The sequence below is a fragment of the Lepisosteus oculatus genome, chromosome 3, assembly GCF_040954835.1.
Source record: "Lepisosteus oculatus isolate fLepOcu1 chromosome 3, fLepOcu1.hap2, whole genome shotgun sequence".
NCBI classification, from domain to species: Eukaryota; Metazoa; Chordata; class Actinopteri; order Semionotiformes; family Lepisosteidae; genus Lepisosteus; species Lepisosteus oculatus.
The window spans coordinates 11,804,699-11,828,576 of NC_090698.1; the positions used below are offsets into that span (position 1 = coordinate 11,804,699).

Consider the following 23,878-nt stretch of genomic DNA (forward strand, 5'->3'; position numbering starts at 1 on the left):
ACATGAAAACAGATAATTTGGCTCTTATGTAAATTAGGACGTTATGAAGATCAGATGTGCATCAAACCAGGAGAAATTTCAATTCCTGAGAAGATTTGGTGCTTATACCTAATTTACAGAATCTTCTGGTGTCTTGAAACTACACCTTTCAGTTAATTAATGTGACAAATTATGAGCTCATTAGTCAAGATAAATGTTATCTTTAAGCACGATTGAAGCCACCTAGAGTAGTTGGACTATAGATCACTGCTGTACAAAAGGGCTTTTCATCCCTGTTATTGTCCACCTGAGGTTTTGCAGAGTGTAATCAAGATGTCAATTCATCTATGAAGTCTGAGATCAAATCGGAGCCTCCCGTCACAGTGTTTGCGCACACCACGCCCGCAGAACAGTATGAAGAAGGAACAAGAAAACTTCCCTCCTCATCAGGTGGATCATGAGTCAGTTTTTTATTTAATCTTAGTCCAAGTTCCTCATTTGTTGACACTGCAGTTATATAAAAAAAAATTGTGCATTTCACAATTTTTCCCTCCTGGCCTTAACTAGTCATGGCCTCCTACTATTCCCCATCAATGGATTAACTTCAACACTCTGTTCTTCTCCCCACTGATAGCTGGTGTGTGGTGAGTGTATTGGCGCACTATGGCCTCCGTCATATCATCCAGCTGGAACTACCATTGGTGTTGGTGAAGGGGAGCCCCCATTATTTGTAATTTATTATTAATAGTAGCACTATTACTACTAGTAGTATTAGTAATATTATGATTACTATTAGTAGTACTATTACTTGTAATATTAGTAGTAGTATTGTTGAGGGTAGTATGGAGAAGTGAGAAATACTTTTAAAAAGTTGGTTATTGTCAATGGATGTGTTCAGTCTCAAAAGAAGTTGAAAGGCATTTTTTCAAAAATGCAGATAACCCACCAAATAAGTAGCAGTATTTATTGTTCAAACACACACTAAAACACTACTTATATCACTTAAAACAATTCAGAATAAATCAAACAGAAACGATATCGCTGGAGTAGAGTTCTTTATTGACCAAATATGGATATAGTTCACATTTGTTTATATTCAAATACAGTCTTCATTCTAAATTGATGAGTTTCTAGAAAATAAATTCTGTTTCTAAAAGGTAACATAACAAGTGAAAGTAGCTAGGAGTATCACATTCATGGGCATTTTGAGAAAATAAGATTGAGAATTTAAGGAGCAATGCTTTACTTAATAAGCTACAGAATTTGAAGATATGTCAGCCTAAAAAAAACAAGTCAGCAAGCAAGATTGGAGAAAGTGTAATTAGTTACAAAATTATTAATATGTAATAGTTTTAATGGTTGCTCTTAGAAACAGCATAACCATGAAAGTTATGAACATATGATTAAACTGCAGTGAACATCAATTGTGCAGAAAGAGGTACAATTTCTTTGCATGTGGTCTATTTATGGGTATTGGGCTCTTTGTTCAATTCTATATGCCACAATCTGCAGTGATGAGAAAATTATACTTGGATCTTGAGATTCATAGAGCTGACACATGCATAGCTTTATTCTTATGCTTTAGGTCTTGTAAAGAATCCCTATTATCTGTGTGGTCACATCAAATATAATCATAAAGGTCTCAACTTTCCTGTTGCTGTTGACAGTACTGAAACTATGTGAAAGTTACATTAAGTCATTTGGTCAGGTGACAGAGCACAAATAGCATGACACAAATGAAATAATACTAAACAAACTGAGGACAAAATATGAACTTCAAACTTGGACATCTGTAGTTGTTAATTCATTTTATTATTTATTATTTGCAGTTTCCATTTGGATAATGTGTTGTTATAGTATTGTTATAATACTTTGTATTCTTTCAATACAAACAGTTTTAATTGTTCCATTTTACAGAAATAAGGCTTACAATCAAAAAGAGAACAATCCAAGCATTATAATTAAACTCAATTACTGAACTTAGTTTATGAATCAAAAAGTCTCCTTGTCCACTCAGTCCTAGAATGGCATACATCTTTTCTTCTTTCATCCATCTATTTTCTAACCACATCTTCCAATTCAGAATTGTGGGGGAGCTGGAATCTATCCCAAAAAGCAATGGGTGTGAGATAGGATACATCCTGGACAGGACACCAGTCCATCGCAGGGCACGCACAGACACAGACACACACCTACTCCAGGGCCAGTTTTCCCAGAAGCCAATTAACCTACCAGTATGCCTTTGGGCTGTGGGAGGAAACCCACATGAACTTCTTCATTTTGAATACCATTTTCAAACAGTAACATGCTTTTGGGTACCCAATAACATTTAGGCTCTTTTGCAAAACCTACAGATATCTTTAGCACTATAACAAAGTCTTCTAAGAACTCTGTTGAACCTTCACCTTCCCCCTTCAGTGATGAATAACAAAAGACATGCTGTCAGTGGCTATCAGAATGTCGTGAAAGAAAATCAGGTTAAGCTTGCATGACTGGTTATAAGAATGCATTGCTGGACCAAAGATGAGCTTCCACTTATATTCCAGACAATTTCCTTGTCGGTCTTAAAACAGCTGGATTAATCATCTGAGCACACTACTGCCGAGATCTTGCTAGGATTAGTAAACAGGTAAGATAGCATGAGAGCAGTAACACTTTTAAAGATCATTTATTTTTCTCCAGAGAGTATATGTATTCATGTGACATTTCTTGTTTTTGAAGAAAAACAAACCTGTATTCGTATCATTTAATAATTAATACACTATTGTGGTGTCTTGGACTTTTAGCATTATTCTACTAGTTTTTGTCAGTGTTTTTTTTTCCTTTCTTACACAAAACACATCTAATGGTGATGTGCTCCTGAAATGTTATTTCATTTTGTTTTAAACTAAGTTACATGTATTTTTACTTTTAAACTAAGTGAATCCTGATAGATCTGAGGACCTTTATAACAAAAGCTTCATGAATATGTCAAGAGGAAAATCTGGAAATTAATTAGATCTGAATAGTGGGTGCGATGGATTAGCTGGTACAACACTTGAGCTGTTATGATAATGTAATTCTGATCAATGAGAATTAGAGGTGCTACATGAGAATCAGAGCTGTATTTAGAGCAGTCATAATTATTTTTAAGAGCAAACACTATAGGAGACTTTGAGTACATTGTTATTAATTGTTGATATACATACATTGTAAATCTTTGGGCTTAAGATGTCTACACGTATGTGTCTATGGATTTCAATGTATTAGGAAAAAGAGAAGCCACTAAGTTCAAATGGAAAGGTAAAGAGTAGAAACAGAAATATTGCATATGTGTATAACAATAATGGGGGATTTGATCTACTTGAGTTAAAATTGGCATTCTTTTATCAGGTAACAGACCTCCATTTTACTGTCTTCTTTTTTAATGTTTCAGCATTGTTTAGTTTAAATAAGTTAAATTAAGTAAGTTAATGTTATTAAAATATTGTTTTTAAATCTAGATATTACTGGGTGACATCACATTACATCGCTGCCTTGCATGTCTGTACTGGAGTCCTGTCATGGACTGGCATCCCACCAAGGATTATAGCCTGTCTTGCATCCTTTGTCTGCTGTTTTATGCAACAGTAGGTGTTTGTTGCAGTAGATGGATGGATATTATTTGGGATTACATGACCTGCATGTTGTGATGAGATTAGAGGGACCAAACCCCTTTTTATTGCTTGTTTGGCACATCAGACTGATTGGATATGGAATTCTGCGTTTGCCCACAAGGAGACACTGGATCACTATAATAGTACTTTTTACTTCAGGATTTCCATATAGGAAAGCACAGAAAACTGCTATACTAGAATTTCACTTAAACTAACAGGTGCTTATTCCCTTTGCCTGTAACCAATACTCAGTTGTGCACTTATGATCCACAATGCTGAAGATTTGTTAGAAGAGAAAAGAGACAAGGAACTGTGTTTAGGTGCCTAAACAGCATTGACTCTCCACAGAACTTGACATATCTAACCTTAAATTCAGACTTCAATTCAGAGCTAATAAACAATGTTGACAACTAAATGGCAAAAGTGTTGTTCACTGTAGCTGGCCAGCAAAAACCAAGAAAATAGAGGCACTACTTTACTCAAAGGGTTTTGAGAGTATGAAATAAGATGCTCAGCCATATTTTTTAATTCGATATCCTAATTTCCTGCGTACTGTTTTGTTTTTGTTCTGTAGCATACCTTAACTTTGTGCTCGGTTTAAGCCCCAGGTTTATATGAAGTAGCAGGGACAAGAACTGAGTCAGCCTTTTCTCCAGCTTCTTCCCCAGCTAAGAAAAAGCTTAATAAGGCTGATTCTGGACTGGCAAAGATGGGCACTTTGCTAGAGAAGGCGGTGGTCAGCAGGCGTGGCTTGTGAAAACTGAGATCGTGGAGCTGACCAGCCGGAATGCTGAGAAATTTCCACACTCAGATAATAGGTAGCCATTGGGTAGTCTTTACTGCATGATGTCTCAGGAGAATTCTAGGCACAAAATAAAATTCTGAACACTCATGAAGAGAAGTTGGTATGTCTGGAATGTTAAGAGGCCAAAAGAACCCAACATGATATGTGAAGATGACTCTTCTGGAGGCCCAGACAAGCGCAGGGTGTTTATTTTTAGATTATCTTCCAAACAATCTGGCCCTCTTCACTCAACTGAGTGATCTGCTATGTGATCTGATGAGAATACAGTCCAGAGATGGATCTTGTCAGGACCGAGGTGATCACTAAAGAAGGCTGATGTCTAGGTTTTTCTGCTGTACTGTCTGTTCTCAACGCAGCAGAACAGCATCTGCTCATTAGAACTGAAGCAATAGCTAATTCAGGTTCTGCAGAAATAAGGATAACTTCATTTTATTCCTCTTTCCCTTTTAAGGAGACTGTATGTGACTTTTAATGCATGGATTGTGCGAGTCTGGAAATTTGATATTGTGGTAGTTGTTGAAAACAAAAATCTGATTGGTTTTAACTTCTGTTCATTTATTTTTTTACCTATGGAGTGATGCTTCTTGGATTGTTGGATTTTCTTTTTCTGTTTTCTGTTACTGATCTGGTCTGTGATTTACAAAAAAGACAATGAATGAAACTTGGTACTAAAAAATGTACCTATTATTTAATTTGTATATTCACATGGGTTTCTGTTGGGTGCCTTGGAATCCTTAAAGTTAATTAGTGTCTCTAAATTGTCTCTTTGTCATAGTGTGTGTCCTAAGCTATGCTATCTAAAATGTAATTTAGTTACTATGCTTCCAGAACACTTGTCATCATTAACTGACTTTCTGATAATGGTTCGGAAAGGAATGGATAATTATTCATTTGGGTGACACATTTATCCACAGTGCCTTACATTTGTACCCCTTTGAGTATGCAGGGCATTTTACTGGGTGAACTGAATTCATAATTGTAGCTCATAACAGCACTGTCTGGCTTCAGAATCCAACCATGGAAAACTCCATGGAAACAATGAGTATTCTGAAAGGGGTAAATAATAGGAATTATTGATGATTACAGTAACAAAAGACTAATCCTGGTGACTCTTCAGAACACGCTGTTTAATGTTTTGGGATAGATTCACCAAAGAAAAGGATGACAAAACCATTTAAAACAAAAGACTTTGATTAACAGAGGAGGTCAAAGTCTAATGTCATACTTTCTCTCTCACGTTTAAAGACTTCCTTTTTAAATCTTTTGTAGCTCACCTCCCTCCACCCCAGATTCACCATTGCAGCTGCCTCCTTGGTTAATTCCTTATAAGTGATCTTCAGCCAGTGCTGTCATTTTCTCAATTAGGAGAGTTAACACTAAAGTACTAAGTACATTATTACTTTATATTCATGACGTCGTTTCGTCATTGTTAAAATTTGAACAAACTACTGAAATTTGTTATGGTGGGAACTGCTAATTCCTTCCCATTTTCCCCCGAGGTGAGAATGGCAACAAAGTTTGTTATCCAGCAGCCCCAGCCAGTGAAGTCTGCCATCGAGTCAGACCAGTGGAGCACAGGGATCTGCGACTGCTGTGAGGACTTGGGCGAGTGTGAGTGCCCCTCTCCTGCCTGACTAATGTCATGTCATGTCATGAGCATCTGCCCATCTGCTGTAATCTAAGCAGTTGTTGTCAGAGAAGATTGCATAGTTGAGATGCCTAGAAGACTATACAACCGGGTCTCGACATTCACAAGGTTTCAGTGAAGAATAGTCAAATTCACATCCCTTTACCATCACATAATATACTACAGTATAGAGTATCTGTGGATAAAAGACATACGGTATGTAAAACATTTAAAATACTAAAGCATGGGCTTTAAATAAAATACTAAAGCATGGGCTTAATTAAAATAACAATGATAAGCTAATCAGTAATCACAAAGTTATAGTGATCAGCTACAATAAACAACATTAATCCCTCCTCTGTGTCCAGGGGATGCCCACACTTTCTTTCTGCCTTTAAAGCTAATACCCTGCTCTGTGATTAGCACACCCCGCCCGCTCTATTGAAAAGGGCAATAAAACAGTGAGCCTGTAAATCCAGCTTTTGTCTCAGTTTTATCCTGCTCTGCTCTTCTTCCATACAAAATCCCATCAGCCAGACCAAATTGCAGCTAAACAAATTTATGATAAATTAGCAAGTGTCCAGACCACCCTCCTGTGTATACAAGGGATCATGGGTTAATAAGGTTATCAGAGAGATCAGGGCAAATCTGTGCACTTATCCTGTATGATCTATCTAATAACAATATTAACCAACAACCCATTGATGTACTGTATACTTTTCTAGACACCCCAACCAGGCAAGTGTCTCTCACAATGACTGCTGTCTTGTCATGCCATCTTTTCTCTAAGTGTCTGACCATTTCTAACAGTGAAGAGCCCCAGTTTAGATGCATAAAAAAGCTGAATCCTCTTTTAATTTCCTTTCAAGCTTCTGTTTCAATCAAGTGTGCTGCTCAAACATCTTAACATATTTGAATCAGTAACCTTAGTAAAGACTAATGGAGAAGCGTGTCCTTATTTAATTCCTAAATTGTGTACACACACTCTTCATAGTAGGCTGTTAGACTCACCAAACGAAAAAAATAACTTCTTGTTATATCTAAATGACTCCTGTGCACAGACATATAAAAAGTATCAAAAGAAATCACCTCCTCCTGCACAATTAGTTCCACTATTAATACTAATAGTATTAGCAACAACTATTAGGACACATTATTTGCAACAACTATTAGAACACATTATTAAAACATCCATTCAAACATTTTCTAACTGCTTCATCCAATTCAGGATCGCAGAGGGGCCCAAGTGTATCCCGACAGGCACAAGGAGGGTACACCCTGGACTGGATGCCATTCCTTCGCACAGCAGACACACAGACACTTACAGTACACACACCAGGGTCAATTTTCCCAGAAGCCAATTAATTACGTACCAGTATGTTTGTGGACTGAGGAAATCTGAGCACCCTGAGTAAACCGAGCAAAAATATACAAACTCCATATAGATACCACCCAGAATTGGACCCAGGGCCTCAATGCTGCAAGGCAACGCTTCTTGCCACTGTGCCAATGTGCCACCCATTATTTAACCTTTTTCATCCACTTACATCTTAGAAGATTAGCAATATCTGGAACAAAATTTAGCTTTAATGCATCTAATTGTGGCAGGTCTTTTTAACTGTCCTACCTAGACTGAAGTGTTTGGTACAATTTACTCCCCTGTGTCAGGAATAATCTTGGGGCACCAGCTGAAGTCAACTGCAATTATTTTAATAGTTTTAGTTGGCACCTCAGCACAGTCTTGTAGATGGTGATTTGGAGTAATTGGGACTAACTAGCAAACTAAAGGATCTCCCTCACACAGTCTGAGACACTTTTCTTGTTCAAGGTGAGCCATTCATTCCAGGAAACATTGTCACAGCTCTGCAAACTTTATTTTTACACCACCATATTCCACTAGAAATGATCAGATAAAATGATAAAAATAGACAGGTGCTGTAAATTTAAAGAATGCGGTCAAACATAACATTCCATTGTACGTCATTGTTAGTTAAAGTCTTCCTGCTTCAAACACTGGCGTGTAGGACTGGGATAACTACAGAAAGTTGAAAAAAGATTTTCTGTCTTTCTGCTGCTAGCTGTTAAAAATGTTCCTTTTATTGAGTTAGGTGAGAGAGCAATTTGTGTGATCATATAATCAGACTATACTTAAACACTTCAAAAAGAAATACTTAATAGAGAAATAATTATCCAGACCTGGGATGATACCTGTGTGGAGTTTGTATGTTCTCCCCATGTTTACATGGGTTTCCTCTGGGTGCTCCAGTTTCATCACGTAGTCCAAAGAAATACTGGTAGGCTAATTGGCTTCGGTGAAGACCAACCCTGGTGTGAGTGTCTGTGTGTGCCCTGTGATGGACTAGTGTCCTGTCCAGGGTGTATCCTGCCTTGTGCCTGTTACTGTTGCTTGCTGGAATAGGCTCTGGCTCCCCTATGCTTCCAACTCTGAACTGGAAGAAGTAGTTTAGAAAATGGATGGATGATTAATTATAATTGTGCTCTCACTAGCACTCCTGGCCACTCCTTGGTTCTCGTTTATATGGCTGCTGCTTTTTTTCAAAATGACTTATATTCTGTACTGTACCCATGTACAGTGTAGAGGTGGACTAGCTGGTGACCCAGTAATAGAAGTTGCCTCAAAAACATTTCTCTTGCTTCAGGCTGCTGTGGCTTCTGGTGTTTCCCGTGTTATGCCTGTAAGACAGCCAGGGACTTCGGAGAATGCCTATGTCTGCCGCTGCTGGATGCCTTCAATGGCGTAATTCCGGCAGTATCTCTATCCATGCGGGTCGCGGTCCGGGAACGCTACGGAATTAAGGTAAGGGCACTTCAGCTTCAGATGGATGGGGGTGACCTTGAGGAAGAGTTAGTGTAGTCTTCATGGATATGAATTGACTTGGAAGGAACATTCTTGACATCGGCACAGAGAGGTGAGAGGAAAGTGTAGGCCTAATGGAGGAAATTATTGCCAACCCTCCATACCTGAGAGAGCACCAAGCAGAAAAAGTAAGAGTTGTAAGTGAAGAGAAAATGGGACTGTCACAGGCTGGAAAATATTAGGCACCACATCAGTATTTTTGTGGACAAAAGTCACAGAGAGGCACTGCTTTTTTTATTCCTTGAACATGGAATCTTATGAAAAGACTTTTGTTGGCTCATTGTCTTTGGACTGTCCATCGATTCTCTTTTGTGTTTGGCTCTGTCTGTCTCTCCGTGCACTCTCACCTGATGAGAAGGAGCACACATTTGAATAATCGGGAGCTGTTGAAGAGCAATAGCTGACTCCCAGCAAGTGACTGGCCCACCTGACTGTCTGTACAGGGACAATCTGCAAAACAATCATTTCAGGCTGTGTTGAAAAATGTTGGTGCCTGCTTGTTCTTTGATGGACTCAAATCAAAGGGAACTCTGCTGATCTGAGGAAAATCCTTGTTTTGAGGTATCTCTGTGGGAATTAATAGGGCTGCAAGTTATCTAGCAGTCTGTAACAGGCTGGACTAACAGCAAGACCGTAAGTAGGATGAAAGATGTTGAGTCTTTACAGTGCTGCCTTCTTTGAACACTGCTATTTAAAAGGTATCAAGTATCAACACACCCTGCCACTGAAGCTGAATGGAAGATGATTCTCCTTTCAGAAAGCTGTCACCTTTATGCTGATCACTAGATCGAGTGCAACCTGTGGTTTACTGAATTTCCCACATGATTCTCTTTTGCTAACTCCTCACATGGGCTAGGGAACAATTCTGTTGTAAAGTCTTATTTAGCAAGAAGAGTTTTGGAGGCCCTCTTTAGGTAGAAATACATCCTAAAGCTTATCTCGTCCGAAGAGCTACAGAAGGAGTTGAAGCAAAACAATAATGTAAAGGATTTATTTAGTACTGGGAATTTCAAATATAATATAGGATTATTAATAGATGGTTTTAAAGAAATAGTAAACATTAAATTATAATTTCACACAGAACTTTGTGTAACATACTGTACACTGTACAGTTATTTTCAAGGCAAGATTGGAACACTTCAAATGTAATAACATTTTATCAAATAAAAAGATAAAGATAAAACCCATTGTTCTGATTTAGCATTGCATGTTTGTGTGGGTCTTCTGCTTTTTGTTTCTTAATGGCAATTGATTTATGGATTTTATGTAATTTTCGAGTCAAGGTCAATCTTTCTAAAATGTTAATAACTCTAACAAAATTCAAAGAGATTTAGAACTGATATCAACCCTGTACCAATTTCATAATTTGACTCATTCAAGTTCATTGACTAAAACCAATTGGACATACTGTACCTGCAAAGGGAAAAATCAGTGTTCATTTTATTGTTCTCACCTGTGACAGAATATGGGGTATATTTATAAGGGGAGTCAACTATGGGTCTAGGACGTGACATAGTCTCTACACTGTGTAGCTGTGTCCATTTTGTGTTGGAAGGAGTTGGAACTACATTTCTCAATGGGCCGTGGAAAAATTAAGGCAAATTGTAGGGTTTTCCTGCATTCGTGGAGCTATGTGAATATTATTCTGAACAGTAAAGGCAGGAAAATGTTTAAGTTTTTCTTGGATGAATTAGGGTTTGGGGAAAATGTGTACTTAGTCCTCCAAAAGAAGGAGTATTTTATGTTCCCTTATTTCTTATTTTCCTTTATTCTTTATTTTTCTTTCCTAATGTCTCCACAATCTCCATTGTGCACAAAAAGCACAGCTGTGGTGATCAGCTCAACCAAGGTGTCACTCTGTTGATCATCTAGTAAAAAGAGTTGAGGAGAGACTGCATACATTTTTGTATGCTGAAACCATTGAAGCAATACACTAGATTTAGTATATTTTGAAATGTAAGCCTGGGTGCAGGAACAGGTTCACAAAACCAATTAAACATGTCATTTAGCACCTGTGATTAACTGCTCAGCTGGAATGGACGCCATGAGACACACAAATCCCCAAGGACAAGGGCTGGGAACCCTTAATCTAGGAGGTTTTGAAATGTTGCACTCTTAAGATGTTACTCTTCCCTCACGGGATCAATAAAGTATCTATCTAGTTCTGCAATTTCCCTCACGGGATCAATAAAGTATCTATCTAAAAAGAATGATGGGGTTATAGGCTGAACCTAGGTGCAATATAAAATGTACACAATCAGAAATGTACTGTGTGCAATGCCCACACATTGCCCATGAATTTCAGTGATTTGGTGGCATGTGAATAAAATAAGATCCCCGAGATGGAGGTCCCAGAGACAGCTGCAAGAAAATTCTCCATTTACATTATCTGTAATTTTTTAAAACAAAAATCCAATTTATCGACAGTAAAATATCAGACACAAACCAAGTTTCATGCGCAAACATCTATGATTTTACCAGGGGTTAAAGCACTGTTGAAAATAAATTTACTGTAAGCATCTTTTCATTCTTTCTTTGCAGGGTAGCATTTGCAAGGATTGTCTATACTCCTCGTTCTGCATCTGCTGTTCCTGGTGCCAGATAGCCAGAGAGATGAAAGCACGAACCCAAAATGTCACTTTAATTAATGCTAAGCCGGTCTCTCTTGTCACATCCCACTTGGCATGACCAAAAGACCATGCCAGCCTTCATCTTGACCAGGACAGTCTTCATCGTCTCCTTCTGTTGCACAGAAAACTGGAAGACCAGAAAAGGTTGAACTTTTTTTTTCAACTTCTGAACACGTATGAAGCAGTAATGTCCCTGAAGAAGGACTTGGGAGCGCAACAGACAAAGCACACAATCTTGTAAATGAAAGAAAAAGTGATTAATTAATTTGTGATGCAAAGGAAAAACAAACCTGAGCTTATCAACTAACCTTATTAACAATTGGAATTAATTTGACCACAATCCCTTTTCGATTTCCCCTGGAAACAGGAATTCTGGATACACAGGTCTATTTAGTAAGAATGTAAAAGAACCTTTTTAAAGCTCTTGTTTCATATCTCAGAAAAGCATAATAGCCAGTTATGTTTTTATATTAAGAAGTACAATGTGAAGAAATGCATTATCAGATGTTTTGGGGGTAAATGTGAAATAAATTGCCTTTGGATTGCAGTCTGATTTACTAACTACTTCAGTTTGTATTATGCTGCTGTTAAAACTGTATTAAAAAAGTACTCTTAACTATTGCCTAGTTTATCTAAAGAATGATTTCTTCCACCAGCCTTGATTGTCACACATTATTTTTATATGAGACAGAATAACATTGGCCTAAATGGTTTGAAATATACTGCAAGAGAAAAAGTAGAAGTTCTTGCTTTTTAAGTAGAAAGCTCATTGTTATTTATTCCTGTAATTTCCAAAAGAGAACTTAAAGGCATGGTCCCACAGGGTTAGCATTGATGTCTCACACTGTTAGGGTCCTAGGTTCAATACCAGACCTGGATGGGCTATCAGTGTGAAGTCTGTAAAGAAAACTGGCCTCTGGGAAAACTGACCTAGGTATGAATGCCCGCATGTTTATGTCTGAGTTTGTGTGGACGCCCCACAATGGAGTGGTGTCCCGACCAGGGTGAACCCCCTTCCAAATGTGCTTTTTGTTTCCCAGGATAGGCTCCAGGTATTGGACAAAGCACCAAGAAAATGAAAGAATGGAGAAATTCTAAGAATGATGAAATTACCTAATGAATCTAAAGGGAAAGAATACTTCATACTTTGCTGAAAATGCACGGATTCTAAAGCAGTATAAGATCCAAAACTAGGTTTAATATTGTGACGGAAAAAAGCTCCCATCATTTTAAATGATTTTAAATATCAAATTATCTGACAATGCTGTCTTTTGACTGGGTTTCAGGAAACGTGCAACGCTAAAGCATCCAGCATTCACAAACGCATGCAAATCTGATTCCCTACCACAACATCTTTGCATAAACCTTTGGCAGTTCCTTGCAACATCACACACTTTATGTACATGCAGTATGTAATAAACCCAAAGTTGGTAAAGGCTGAGACAGTTGTAACATACAAAATAGCCATTCTCTTTCCAAGTGCCAGGAATCATGAGGTAAGTCAGATTCTTATTTTATTGCAAGAAGCTGGAGGTTTTATAAAATGACTCCTTGTTACCTCCTTTCCTTTGATATGAAACGATTTGGAGAACGACAATTCACCGAGCAAATGAAGCATACAGGCATAGCTGACACCTAATTGTTGTGTGCATAACATTTCATCACCAGGAAAAAAAAAACACACTCCTTAAATACCACACTGTTTCCTTTTAAATATTTAGTGGCTAAATATTTAAAATGATAAAAAAAACAATCTGGCCTATTTAGTTTCATTTTTAATTTCTGAAATGAATGCATGCCCCAAGCACCGTGCCATAATTTCCCATTCAAATGAACAGATATCAAAATATGTCTTTCCGAGTACTACAACTTTTCGGTGTAGATAACTTTGAAAGAGAAAAAATAGAATATTGTCTATCTCAGATGTAGATTGGCATTTGTTATTTTTAAACCCTGCTGTCTGGCTACTAGCCTAGGGCAAAGATAAAGCCTGGGTATCTCAATTACTCTCAGGGCACCGAAGCTGAATGTGATGGGTACCCTGTTGGATGTCCCCAATTTGGAGTTTGTAAATTGCAATTTAGTTCAATAGATAGCTCCTAGTGACCAGCTTTGCAGTTTAAAGAATGAAGATAGTATTGCCCAGCAATAAGAAGATACTGTAGTTGAAATAAAGGCTTCAGTGTTAGTACTTCACTTACACCTCCCTTACATCTTTCATACCATATGGGGTACCATATGGGGTAAGAAAAGAAAGGTCTAAAAGATTCAAGTATTCAAAATCTTCAGTGGCACTGATAAATTCAACCCAGCAGACTTCTGCAGAGTCAAGTATGAACCAAGGGACACTAATGGATACTGTGTGGTAGTGTATTGAATTCTCTTAGTATTCAACCAAGTATTAGTTATTTGGAAACCTGAATCCTTCAAATTTTAATTTCATTCATATAAAGCTTCCCCAATTTAACTGGAAAACATACTGTATTAAATGGAGATAAGAACAAACCATACTCTCCTTTAATATGATTGGACAGGCACTACAAATACAGGTGGCCAAAACAGTTTCCTTGTACCTCTTCAAGTAAAAGAGCTCTGCGTTTGTTAGTCAGTGTCAGTTTTCTCTTCCCTTTATTTCTATCCAATCAACTCCACTTTCAAATTGGACCAGCAGCAGGTAAGACAAAACAGCTTTAGTGAGCTCAGTTTTTACAAACATCCTTTTGTTAAATATTACAATTAATCAAAGTTTTTTGTTTTCATTTTAGTTGCTGCTTTTAAAAAATCTAAATATTTGAATTATTTGTGAATCATATTATTGAGGTTTAGAAAATACAAGGCAACAGGAATGCAACACTAAATAATAAATTAAAACATTGTGTAGTACATTGTATTCCATCATTCCATTTCAGGTGTATTTTTGGCACTTCAGTATAAGACAAAAATAACATAAATCAGTAAAAAAAACAGTACCAATATCATAGAAAATTGTAAATAGTCTGAAACACTTTGCTACTATCAAACACAAACATTTTTTTTCTTGTGGGAAGTAATAACAATAAAACATTTAGTTAAAAAGTCAGACACAGGTGTTTCAGAGACACATTACGTTATTACAAAAATGCAGCCTTGTGCTGTTTATGTTAGACATTTACTAACATATACTGTAGCTTAGAAATAGGACATAGAAATGCAGTTTCTATCACATTCAACTGCTTCACTAGCAATTTCCTCCTTTGAGAAAAACAGAATAGTTTCATTGAAGTGTATGATCAATGAACTTTGTGTAATTCAGAATTATCACGCATCAGGGTGTGGTCATGGTGTTGACCTGTCAGTGGTATTTGGTTTTGTTTATGGGATTCTGTCCTTTAAAACTGAGTAGCTGGTAAAACATGAACAGTTAGTGCTGCTGTCTCACAGCTCTCAGGGGCTGAGTTCGATTCTGGCGTGGAGATCCCATGGTCTCCTTAATGTTCCATCATCCAGGACTTGCTTCTTAGGTTAATTGGTGTCTCTACTGCTGTAGAGCTGGCCAAACAGGAATGTCCTATACGCATTTATCTCAAAGTGTGTTGAAAAAACATTTGTGTTTTTGCTGTTGTTGTCCCAAATTGCTTTCTATCTTAAAGCATTTTACAGAAAGTGGTGCAGGATTGTATTGGCCTGCCATTTCACTCCTGGGCTAACCTGCTGATGATGTTTTAAGAGTAGAAATGCAAGAGAAGCTGAAGAAAGAGAGAGCAGGCAGAACATTACTGTTCCTTCACAGGAATGCAAGGGCTTCTGCTCCAGAAATGGAAGCCAAAATGAATATGCTGTAACAGAGCAGAGGAATCTCTGGTGTAGTTACAGGAGTAGAACACTAGAGGGCAGCCAAAGAACGCTTCACGGGCTGAGCCTATTGGAGAAATCATCTTCATAATATAATTTTTTAACGACACTTATATTGCGCTTTCCTGGACACTGCAATCAAAGCGCTTTTTACGGTTAAGGGGGACTCCCCTTCACCACTACTACCGTGCAGCATCCACCTGGATGATGCGACAGCAGGCATAGTGCACCAGACCGCTCACATCGCATCAGCTATTAGTGGGGTGGAGAACAGAGTAATGGAGCTAGTTCATAGATGGGGATTATTAGGAGCCATGATTGGTAAGGTCCAATTGGAAATTTGGCCAGGACACTGGGGTTTCACCCCTACTCTTTTCAAGAAACTTCCTGGGATTTTTAATGACCACAGAGAGTCAGGACGTCGCTTTTAGGTCTCATCCGAAGTGCCTTTTTACAGTATAGTCTCCCTCTCACTATACTGGGGCATTAGGACCTACATAGACCACAGGGTGAGTGCCCCCTGTTGGCCCCACTTACACCTCTTCCAGCAGCAACCTTAGGTTTTCCCAGGAGGTCTCCCATCCAGGTACTGACCAGGCTCACCTTCTGAGCTTCAGTGGGTTGCCAGATGTGAGTTGCAGGGTGATATGATCTTCAGCTGTCAGCGAGCTCATTTCGCAATGTAAACCATCTCAGAGAGAAAGGGGTGTAATCCAGCAGCTGGGTTATACTGGGTTATACTGGTGAAGTGTCATGCATGAGATCTCAAGTGGTGTTCTCTGTACATTACAGGTTTAGAGGTGAAACTAACAAACTGACAAGTTTGTCAGACTTCTGAAAATAAGTGGTCTACAGGGATGGAGATGGAAATATGACGTTTTCTCAAAAGTTAAACTTTCTTGACCCACTTTTGCTGTATCAGAAGCAGTAGTACTGCAGGCATCATACCTGTCCCTGGCCAAACAGGACTAGCCAGTTCTAATAGGGTTGTAGCCACACTGAAAGTAGAATGCCTGTAGATTTGAGGACCAAACCAGGGAAAGTAGGTCTTGAAACAAAGAGCAGGGGTGCTTTGGCCTCAGCTTTTCTGATTGTAGAAATATGTTTTAAGGTCCTCCAGACCAAGCTACCTTTGTAGGAGCATCTGCTGTAAAACATATCACAAGAGTGATTCAGCATTACAGATAGTCATGTTTGAAAGGGACCTTGGCCTAGGTTCTTAAATCTCTTCATCAAGTTGATGTGGGAAAGTAATAAAAAGCAAACAGAAAGTTTGAATATATAGCAGAAACGTGTACAATTCAAATGCATGTTATGCATAAGCTACGCCATACTCTACTGAGACCTAATTTGGAACATTGTGCTCAGTTTGGTTACACATACCACAAAAGACACAAAGTAGCGTTAGAAAGAGTTTAATATTCCTGGTCTTTGAGGACTGTCATATACATATAGGTTAAAATAGTTAAATTCCCACAATCTAGAACAGAGGAGATATTAGGGTGAACTCAGATGACTATTTCCCACTCAATAGTGTAACAAAACTTGGGATTCTAATTGGAACGTAATTTAACATGGCTCAGGTTTGACTTGTTTAAGCACAGGGAGCAGTTTTAGACAACTTCGAAATCTGTGTTATCATTTTTGCTTTAAAAGGGTCATTGTCCATATTCTTAGCTGTGACACATTGGCTCAATTGGTCATTTGGACCAATCCAAATCAATAATGACACTGGGAGTCTCGAAGGAAGGCAGTACCAAATGAGATGGTCAATAAATTATGTAGTATAGAAAATTGGATGTATTTATGTATGAGGGCTGGAGTGTTATTTTTTTAACTGCAATTTCTCAACATAAACCAACCCACCCTCTCTGAAAGTGGACCATCCCATCTGGCATTTGGCTGAACTACGTGACAACCATGGTCCAGCCATGGTTACCATCCCATGGGAATTGTATTAATGGACAGATGAAAGGAGATACATTCTTCTAACAAAACAAATGACCATTAAGTATAGAAAATCATAAAGGGTACACACAGTGTCAGAAATAATGAGGGGGGATGGATGGGAAATCAATAAACTCCTTGTTTATTTTGAATTATGACGCAAAGTTTGTTTTCTCAGCAAATCTTTTCTGTACAAGAAAATAACCAAAACAAAACCTAACCACTATTGAACTTCTTACTATACTTTGATAAGAAGTTTTTCCCCAACTATACTAGAGGTCGATTTTATTCCAAACCACTAAAAAATAGTCTTTTAACTAGAATTATTTTACTTACTCCTCTCTCGCTCTTTCTCTCTGTTCACCAGTCTCCTCTGTTCCCCTGGTTTATCACCAGACTCATCAGCTTTGTCAATAGGTGAACTTGCAGTAATGGAGGCCTTAGTCTCAGTTTCGCTGACTGACCACACCTGATTCTTTTCCAGCTCTGAAATGGCTTCTATCTACGGAAGCCTCCCAGTGACCCTCCAGTCAGAAATATCGATTCCTTCTTAGAGGACATTTTTTTTAATTTTGCAGATGTTACAGGAATATTCCAAAAATGGTGTCTTTAAACCATTATCAACGCAAATGGAATTTTAACTTTAATACATTTCACTTCCTCCCAAAATTCAGTAAACCATTGTCACAGGGTCTAGAGTGGATATGTTTTTGTGATAGAATGTTTTTCTGATTTTGTGACAGAAAGAACTGACCATTGTATCAAAAGATAAACAGGAGCAAGACAGGGTGTACCCATAATTCCTCTCATCTATGGCTCTGATTGGACTGGTGCCATCCCAACTTCTCATGTTTCTTACATATATTTTCAGGGATACCTGCTTGTATTAATAGGGGAAGAGGAAATTTTGTTTCTTAAACAATATACTGTAAGTTACTTATAAGAAAAACACAATGATATTCAAAGCTGCATACTGTATCTGTTTTCAGACACGAAGTTGGCATGGCAACACACATCACCTTCCAGCAGCCCCAGCCAGTCATGACGCAGCAAGTAATTCAGCTCCAGTCGAATCAGTGGAGCACAGGCATCACCGACTGCTGCTATGACATGAATATCTGTAAGTCCAACTCTCTGTTTCGTACTTGAGATAGTGTTGGTGGACCATTTCCTCATTCTTGTGTACAACATGAAAAGGTCACTTCTTCCCAATTTCTTTATTGGTGTGAATGTGCTTGTGCACAGAGAGACATATAGATGCAGCATCATGAAAGAGTTTCAGCTCATTAGTATATTTTAGAAATTGCAAGATTTCTGTTTGGGGTAGGTTTTTATTTAAAGGGAACTGCAACACCATTTTTACATTTTGGGGTTATGATGAAGCAGCAATGATGAGTATATTTCAAACCACAATAAAACTACCACATAATTTGAAGTGTACATTCTTCAAATTACAAAGTTTCAATGCATGCATAGTACCATATTGCCATCATTGTCTGTGATTCAAAACCCAGTGACATGAAGGTGCCTCTATTACACTGTAAACATGCTTTAGACCAACTGAATTTTGCTATTATATAAATTTTAAATATTTTCACGAAACCCACACATACAAGGTGGCATGTTTCATAGATATTTTATCTATGCAAAAAAATATTTTTGGTTGCAAAAAAAAGAGCAACCAGCCAACCAACTAAAATACTCACATATTCATTTTCAAATTTGAAACAGCTATGTTTCAAACCTGAACAGTTGATTTGAATGAGTGAAACTGAATTGAATTCAACAAAGCAATTTTGAGATGGTTTAGTCAACAAATACTATGTGTGAACTCAGCAACACATAAATTTGGGTTGAAATGTCTGCTGCACAACCTGTGCCTATTCGAACGTACATCACGCTGAATCTTGTCATGAAAGTCTAAGGGACCAGCATTAAGCTCCATGTCTATTACCAGTCTCTTCATTAGGTGACAATCCCTTGGAAAAGGAAATAGTTTGACTTCCTACTAATCCAATCCACTGCTTTGTGTGTGACGACAATGTTCTGAACAGCCAAATGCTCAACAGTGAGGCAATGTTTGAGATACATGTGTGTATGTGAGTTCAGAAAGACAAAATAAAGGATTCATGTTGTTAGGAGAACAAGTTTCCCATTCCTTTACAGCAAAGGGACATTTTTAGGTTTCGTGCAAGCTCTCGCTCTTGCCCTTGGCGAGAGCAGTGGTTTGTTGTCTGCCTGTGACAACATGGCAACATGAAGTACTATCAGAAGGTTCATGACTTTACCCTTCACTCACAATTTGTAAAAGTTTGCAAAATTTAATTTATTTTGTGACCCAGATTTAATACCCGGTCTGAGAAACTGGGACAGCAATTCGCCTTTAACAATTTTTTTTTACCAAAAATGATTAGAACCTGGGCATTAAAACAATAGAAAAATCTACTCACATGTGTTGTAAGAGGGTCTTAGGTTCAGACAAGATATAGGATCTTTTCTGAATTACATAATGCCACCTTTATTCACCAGACCATTATTTGGAGGATGATGAATTCTCAGGATGATGACAAAGGGCAGTAGGTTCATTCCCCCACAGAATTCTGGGAAATGAAGATCCGCCATCTTGTCTAAGAAGCTCAGGAGGAGGTCAAATTCTAATTTCACCCACTTGTACTCCCCTACTTATAAATATCTCTTCTCGTGAACACACACTTTCGTCTCACCCCTCCCTCCACTCCGTCTTCACCCATACGGCAGCTCCCTGACTCATTCCTTCAGCTTCATTCTCATTGGCGGGTTGCCATTTCCTCAGCCAGGCGAGTCATGCCAAATAGACTTTCAACTTGTTGTCTCAAAGAACTGAGGTGCATTAATTAGGGTGTGACCAAACTACAGAAATATTGTTGGAGTTAACAAGGAAAAATGTCTATGTTGTTTTTGAAGGTTGTTGTGCTACCTGGTGTTTCCACTGTTTCGCCGGCAATACCAGCAGTGATTTTGGAGAGTGCTTCTGTCTGCCGTTACTCTTTTTTTCTGGGTCACTGGCCTTGCGAGTTGCAGTCCGGGAGCGTTATCATATCCAGGTACCGGTCACCCTCAGAAGCCCAACAGATTCGGCAGGTTTCAGTCACTGTGAGAAGTTCTGGTCCTTTGGGTTGTGCTCAATTTCAGTAATTTCAAATAATTCATATTGCTATGGTCCACGTTTCCCCAATACAAACTGCTTCACTAATACGTTTTCCTATGTGAAACTTTGTGAAAATAATTAATTTGGGACAACTCAAGCCCAGATCACATCCAAAGTAATTGTGGGAAAGTGCAAAACTTACTGTAAGTTCCCACCATAAATGTCTTTATCTTAAGGAATTTAGACAAAATTGAGCACAAAACTAAACCAAAACCATTAACCAAAATGCAGCTTAATCAATTAATATTATAAAAGAGATCATTGATATATGCGTTCTCTAATAATAGAAAATGACTTTTCTCATGGTCAAAGGTGCAGTCTCCTGTCAGTCCTTGTGATGTCACAACTTAATAATGTATGTTTTTTTAATCATGTTTCAATGTGCATTCGTTTGAATATATTTAACCCCAGTCTGGTTAACTGATTTTAGGAAAAACTTGTCTTCAACTTGGCCGGATCCACTCTACCTTAATCAATACCTTCCTGTTTGGTGGACACAGCATAAACAAGGGATAAAAGTATACTACAGAGCCAAGTTTAAACATAGGAAACCAATGCACAACAATGGTACACATAAGGAAAACATGCAGAAGGGTTCAGGGATGTTTGAATAACTTCTGTTCTGTGTTGACAGGGCAGTATCTGCCACGACTGCATGTACGTGACCTTCTGCAACATCTGTTCCTGGTGCCAGATTGCCCGGGAGATTAAGAAACGCAAGGCGGGAATGAATTTAATGATCATCCAGGCCACCGGCTTTCCTCCAGGAGTCCGTTATTAACCAGAGAGCAGAAAGCGCCCCCAATTCTGCTGGCTCTTTAGATGGCAAATACTTTGCCATCGTTCTTTCCAATGCGTTCATATTTCTTTTTTCTTTATTGTGCGTATGACTGCATTGTAATCTGTGTTCATGCCTTCAACGACTGTGTAAGAAATCCAGTACCACGTGGGTTTCTCACCATTTGTTGAAGAAACTCTTAACTCCTCTGTAGTATATTTAGCCTCTGATAACATGGAAGCAATTTAATTAACACCCCAAACCTGGGTAAAATCAATTTCACTTTTGTGTTGTTACATCAGAACTTCCATTATTTTCCTTTTTTATTTCAATATTTAATTGCAGCAATACAAAGCCTGAGATCTCATGGTTTGGGAAAGACAAGATTTGAAAAGTCTTGGGAAAAGGAAGGGCACCCCTAAGATATTGCAGATATACAGCATTTAATGAAGCAGTAACAGATAATGTTTCCAATGGGCAATATCAATCCATCCTATTTTCTAAACCTTTTTTATCCAGGACAGGGAAATGGGGGATGCTGGAGCCCAACCTGGCAAGCTATGGGTGCAAGGCAGGATACATCCTAAGTGGGACACCAGTACTTCACAGGGCACACACAGACACAAATATTGACATGCACACACTCACACCAGTGCCAATTTTACTGACACAAATTAACCTTCTACTATGTCTTTTGACTGTAGGAGGAAACCTACATGAACACAGAGAAAACACAGAAGCTCCACACAGATAACACCTCAGGTCTAGGAATGGACAATTAACTTGTGAGATATCAATGCTTATTGGGCAATAGGACCAAAGCCTGATTTGATCAGATGGGATCCAGAATTAATTCACATATTTCTAACACCTCAGATATATAGATGTTGTTGACTGTCTCAGAAAAAGACCTAAGATTTATATCAGTAAAGCAAATACTGATTTTTTGTATGCTACCTATGCTATATTATGTTATTTTAAATTACCATCTGGGAATAGAATATAGTTGCACACAGCAATCTAATAAAGGGAAAAGGGTTTGTCTTCCAATATTTAAGTTTGAATCTTGCAAGAGTATTTTTAATGTCTTACTAATGCCAAATGAGTCAGCTAAATGCAGAACTTTAAGGAAAGTGAGTACTTGTCTGTATAGGTTGGTTCAGAAATGTCTGGTTACAGTACCTGTAAGAAAAGATATGTATCCAAAGTACCACCAAAGCTACTCATATTGCAACTTCCTTTCTGAAACTGATTTAATTTGGAGCAAGTGGCTATATTTAGAAGGCTTCATATTCATATATATATAAATAACTATTTTCACAAGTTTTTTAAAGCTTTCTGATTGATCACTGCCAAAATGGCATTAAAATGCAATGGGACCTTAAATAAACTTTAAGAACTTAACATAACTGTCGTTAACAGTATACAAATGAAAAATGTGTGTTTTTCTGGATGATGTGCATTTTGTGCTACATGATGTTAGCTTTAGTTTGTTGTGAATTACACAACTATAACCTCTAATCGTGTGGCCTGTAGCTAAACTGTTTCCTGTGAAAGATCGCACTGATTGTACTACTGTGCAGAAATGTACTATCATTACAGACACTACAATACTTCCTGCTCTTGATCTGTTTATTTCATATTAACCAGTACATGGAGCTGTGCCTTACATCTTACAGTGCTTGCTTTAGAAAACTTAAAAACAAATGTCCTAAATGTAAATAAAAAATAAAATTTCCTAAAAACATTTAAAACCTTCCCTTCAAAGCCTGTTCTGAAGGATTTCACAGGCAGACAGCTATGCAGAAAGTACCAAGCAATGAGGGCTTGACAGTGCCAGCAGCAGAACCCCAAGATTCCTCTGTCCTCCATAACAGCACCATGAATCCAAGTAGCAAAGTTCTCCATTTGAGTCATGCTGCAATAGGACAGGATTGAATGATGTATGGGGAAGGAATGTGATGGATTTCAATGTAGAGCCAACATCTTTCTACCTTAGTAAGATCAACTGACCAGGTCCATTGCTAGGACCAGGTGAGGAAAAGAAATATACTGGACTAAGATTTAAAAAAAAAACATTGCCACAATCTAACCACATCTAACCGCTGGGGAAATGGGAATAACCTGTGAACACCTTAAGACTCTGGAAAATAGGAGAGAAGCAGAGGCATTTTTCTTGAGTTCTTAACCACAGGCTAATTGGTTTCATATTTCCATATGTTTGAGCTTAATGCCACTTGGGAACAAGTTAAGCCTGACATGTGTTGCCAGACTTGGGCAAAGGAGTCTGATGTTGAAACACCTGAAATTTCAGTCAGCCTCTGGATACATAACTGTTGATATGCTCAATAGCAGCGAGAATGCACATCATCATGAGCATAGTTGTCTTCTCTGTGACAAGGAAATCCAACTAATACAATTCCACCTGAACACCAATACAAAAGCACCTGAAAACATGCAGAGCTCCAATTTGTTACTTTTGAGACAACACAAATGAGGCTAGTTCTCAAACTCAGAAATTGGCATAGAGCTGATAGTAATTGTATATCACATTGTGTTTTTTTAAAGGCTGAAACAGATG

At 38.1% G+C, this 23,878-nt stretch overlaps 2 protein-coding genes across 3 annotated transcripts; both read left to right on the forward strand.

Annotated features, from left to right (window-relative positions):
* The first annotated feature begins 2,508 nt into the window (after window positions 1–2,508).
* LOC102694073 (cornifelin homolog B-like) lies at window positions 2,509–12,175 on the forward strand. 2 transcript variants are annotated; one of them, XM_069186816.1, is made up of 5 exons: window positions 2,550–2,608; window positions 3,462–3,587; window positions 5,919–6,030; window positions 8,707–8,864; window positions 11,466–12,175. In XM_069186816.1, the coding sequence occupies exons 2-5, from the start codon at window positions 3,522–3,524 to the stop codon at window positions 11,610–11,612; spliced, it is 483 nt and encodes a 160-aa protein (XP_069042917.1). In that variant the 5' UTR covers window positions 2,550–2,608; window positions 3,462–3,521; the 3' UTR covers window positions 11,613–12,175. The 2 variants fall into 2 exon arrangements, with proteins under 2 accessions (XP_069042918.1, XP_069042917.1); XM_069186817.1 differs by lacking the exon at window positions 3,462–3,587 and having other exon boundaries at window positions 2,509–2,608.
* Window positions 12,176–12,974: 799 nt separating this feature from the next.
* On the forward strand, window positions 12,975–22,910 carry LOC102693873 (cornifelin homolog). Its single transcript, XM_006627342.3, has 4 exons — window positions 12,975–13,050; window positions 18,322–18,452; window positions 20,276–20,415; window positions 21,154–22,910. Exons 1-4 carry the CDS (start codon window positions 13,046–13,048, stop codon window positions 21,298–21,300), a joined length of 423 nt encoding a protein of 140 aa, XP_006627405.2. The 5' UTR covers window positions 12,975–13,045; the 3' UTR covers window positions 21,301–22,910.
* Window positions 22,911–23,878: the final 968 nt, after the last annotated feature.

Bases quoted from the DNA above. Each gene is read 5' to 3' on its own strand.
- LOC102694073 (XM_069186816.1), top strand. From the start codon at position 3,522: ATGGACTGGCATCCCACCAAGGATTATAGCCTGTCTTGCATCCTTTGT. The intron at 3,588-5,918 runs GTAGGTGTTTGT...TTTTCCCCCGAG, and splicing joins GTCTGCTGTTTTATGCAACA to GTGAGAATGGCAACAAAGTT. The intron at 6,031-8,706 runs GTGAGTGCCCCT...CTCTTGCTTCAG, and splicing joins CTGTGAGGACTTGGGCGAGT to GCTGCTGTGGCTTCTGGTGT.
- LOC102693873 (XM_006627342.3), top strand. The intron at 18,453-20,275 runs GTAAGTCCAACT...TTGTTTTTGAAG, and splicing joins CTGCTATGACATGAATATCT to GTTGTTGTGCTACCTGGTGT. The intron at 20,416-21,153 runs GTACCGGTCACC...CTGTGTTGACAG, and splicing joins GGGAGCGTTATCATATCCAG to GGCAGTATCTGCCACGACTG.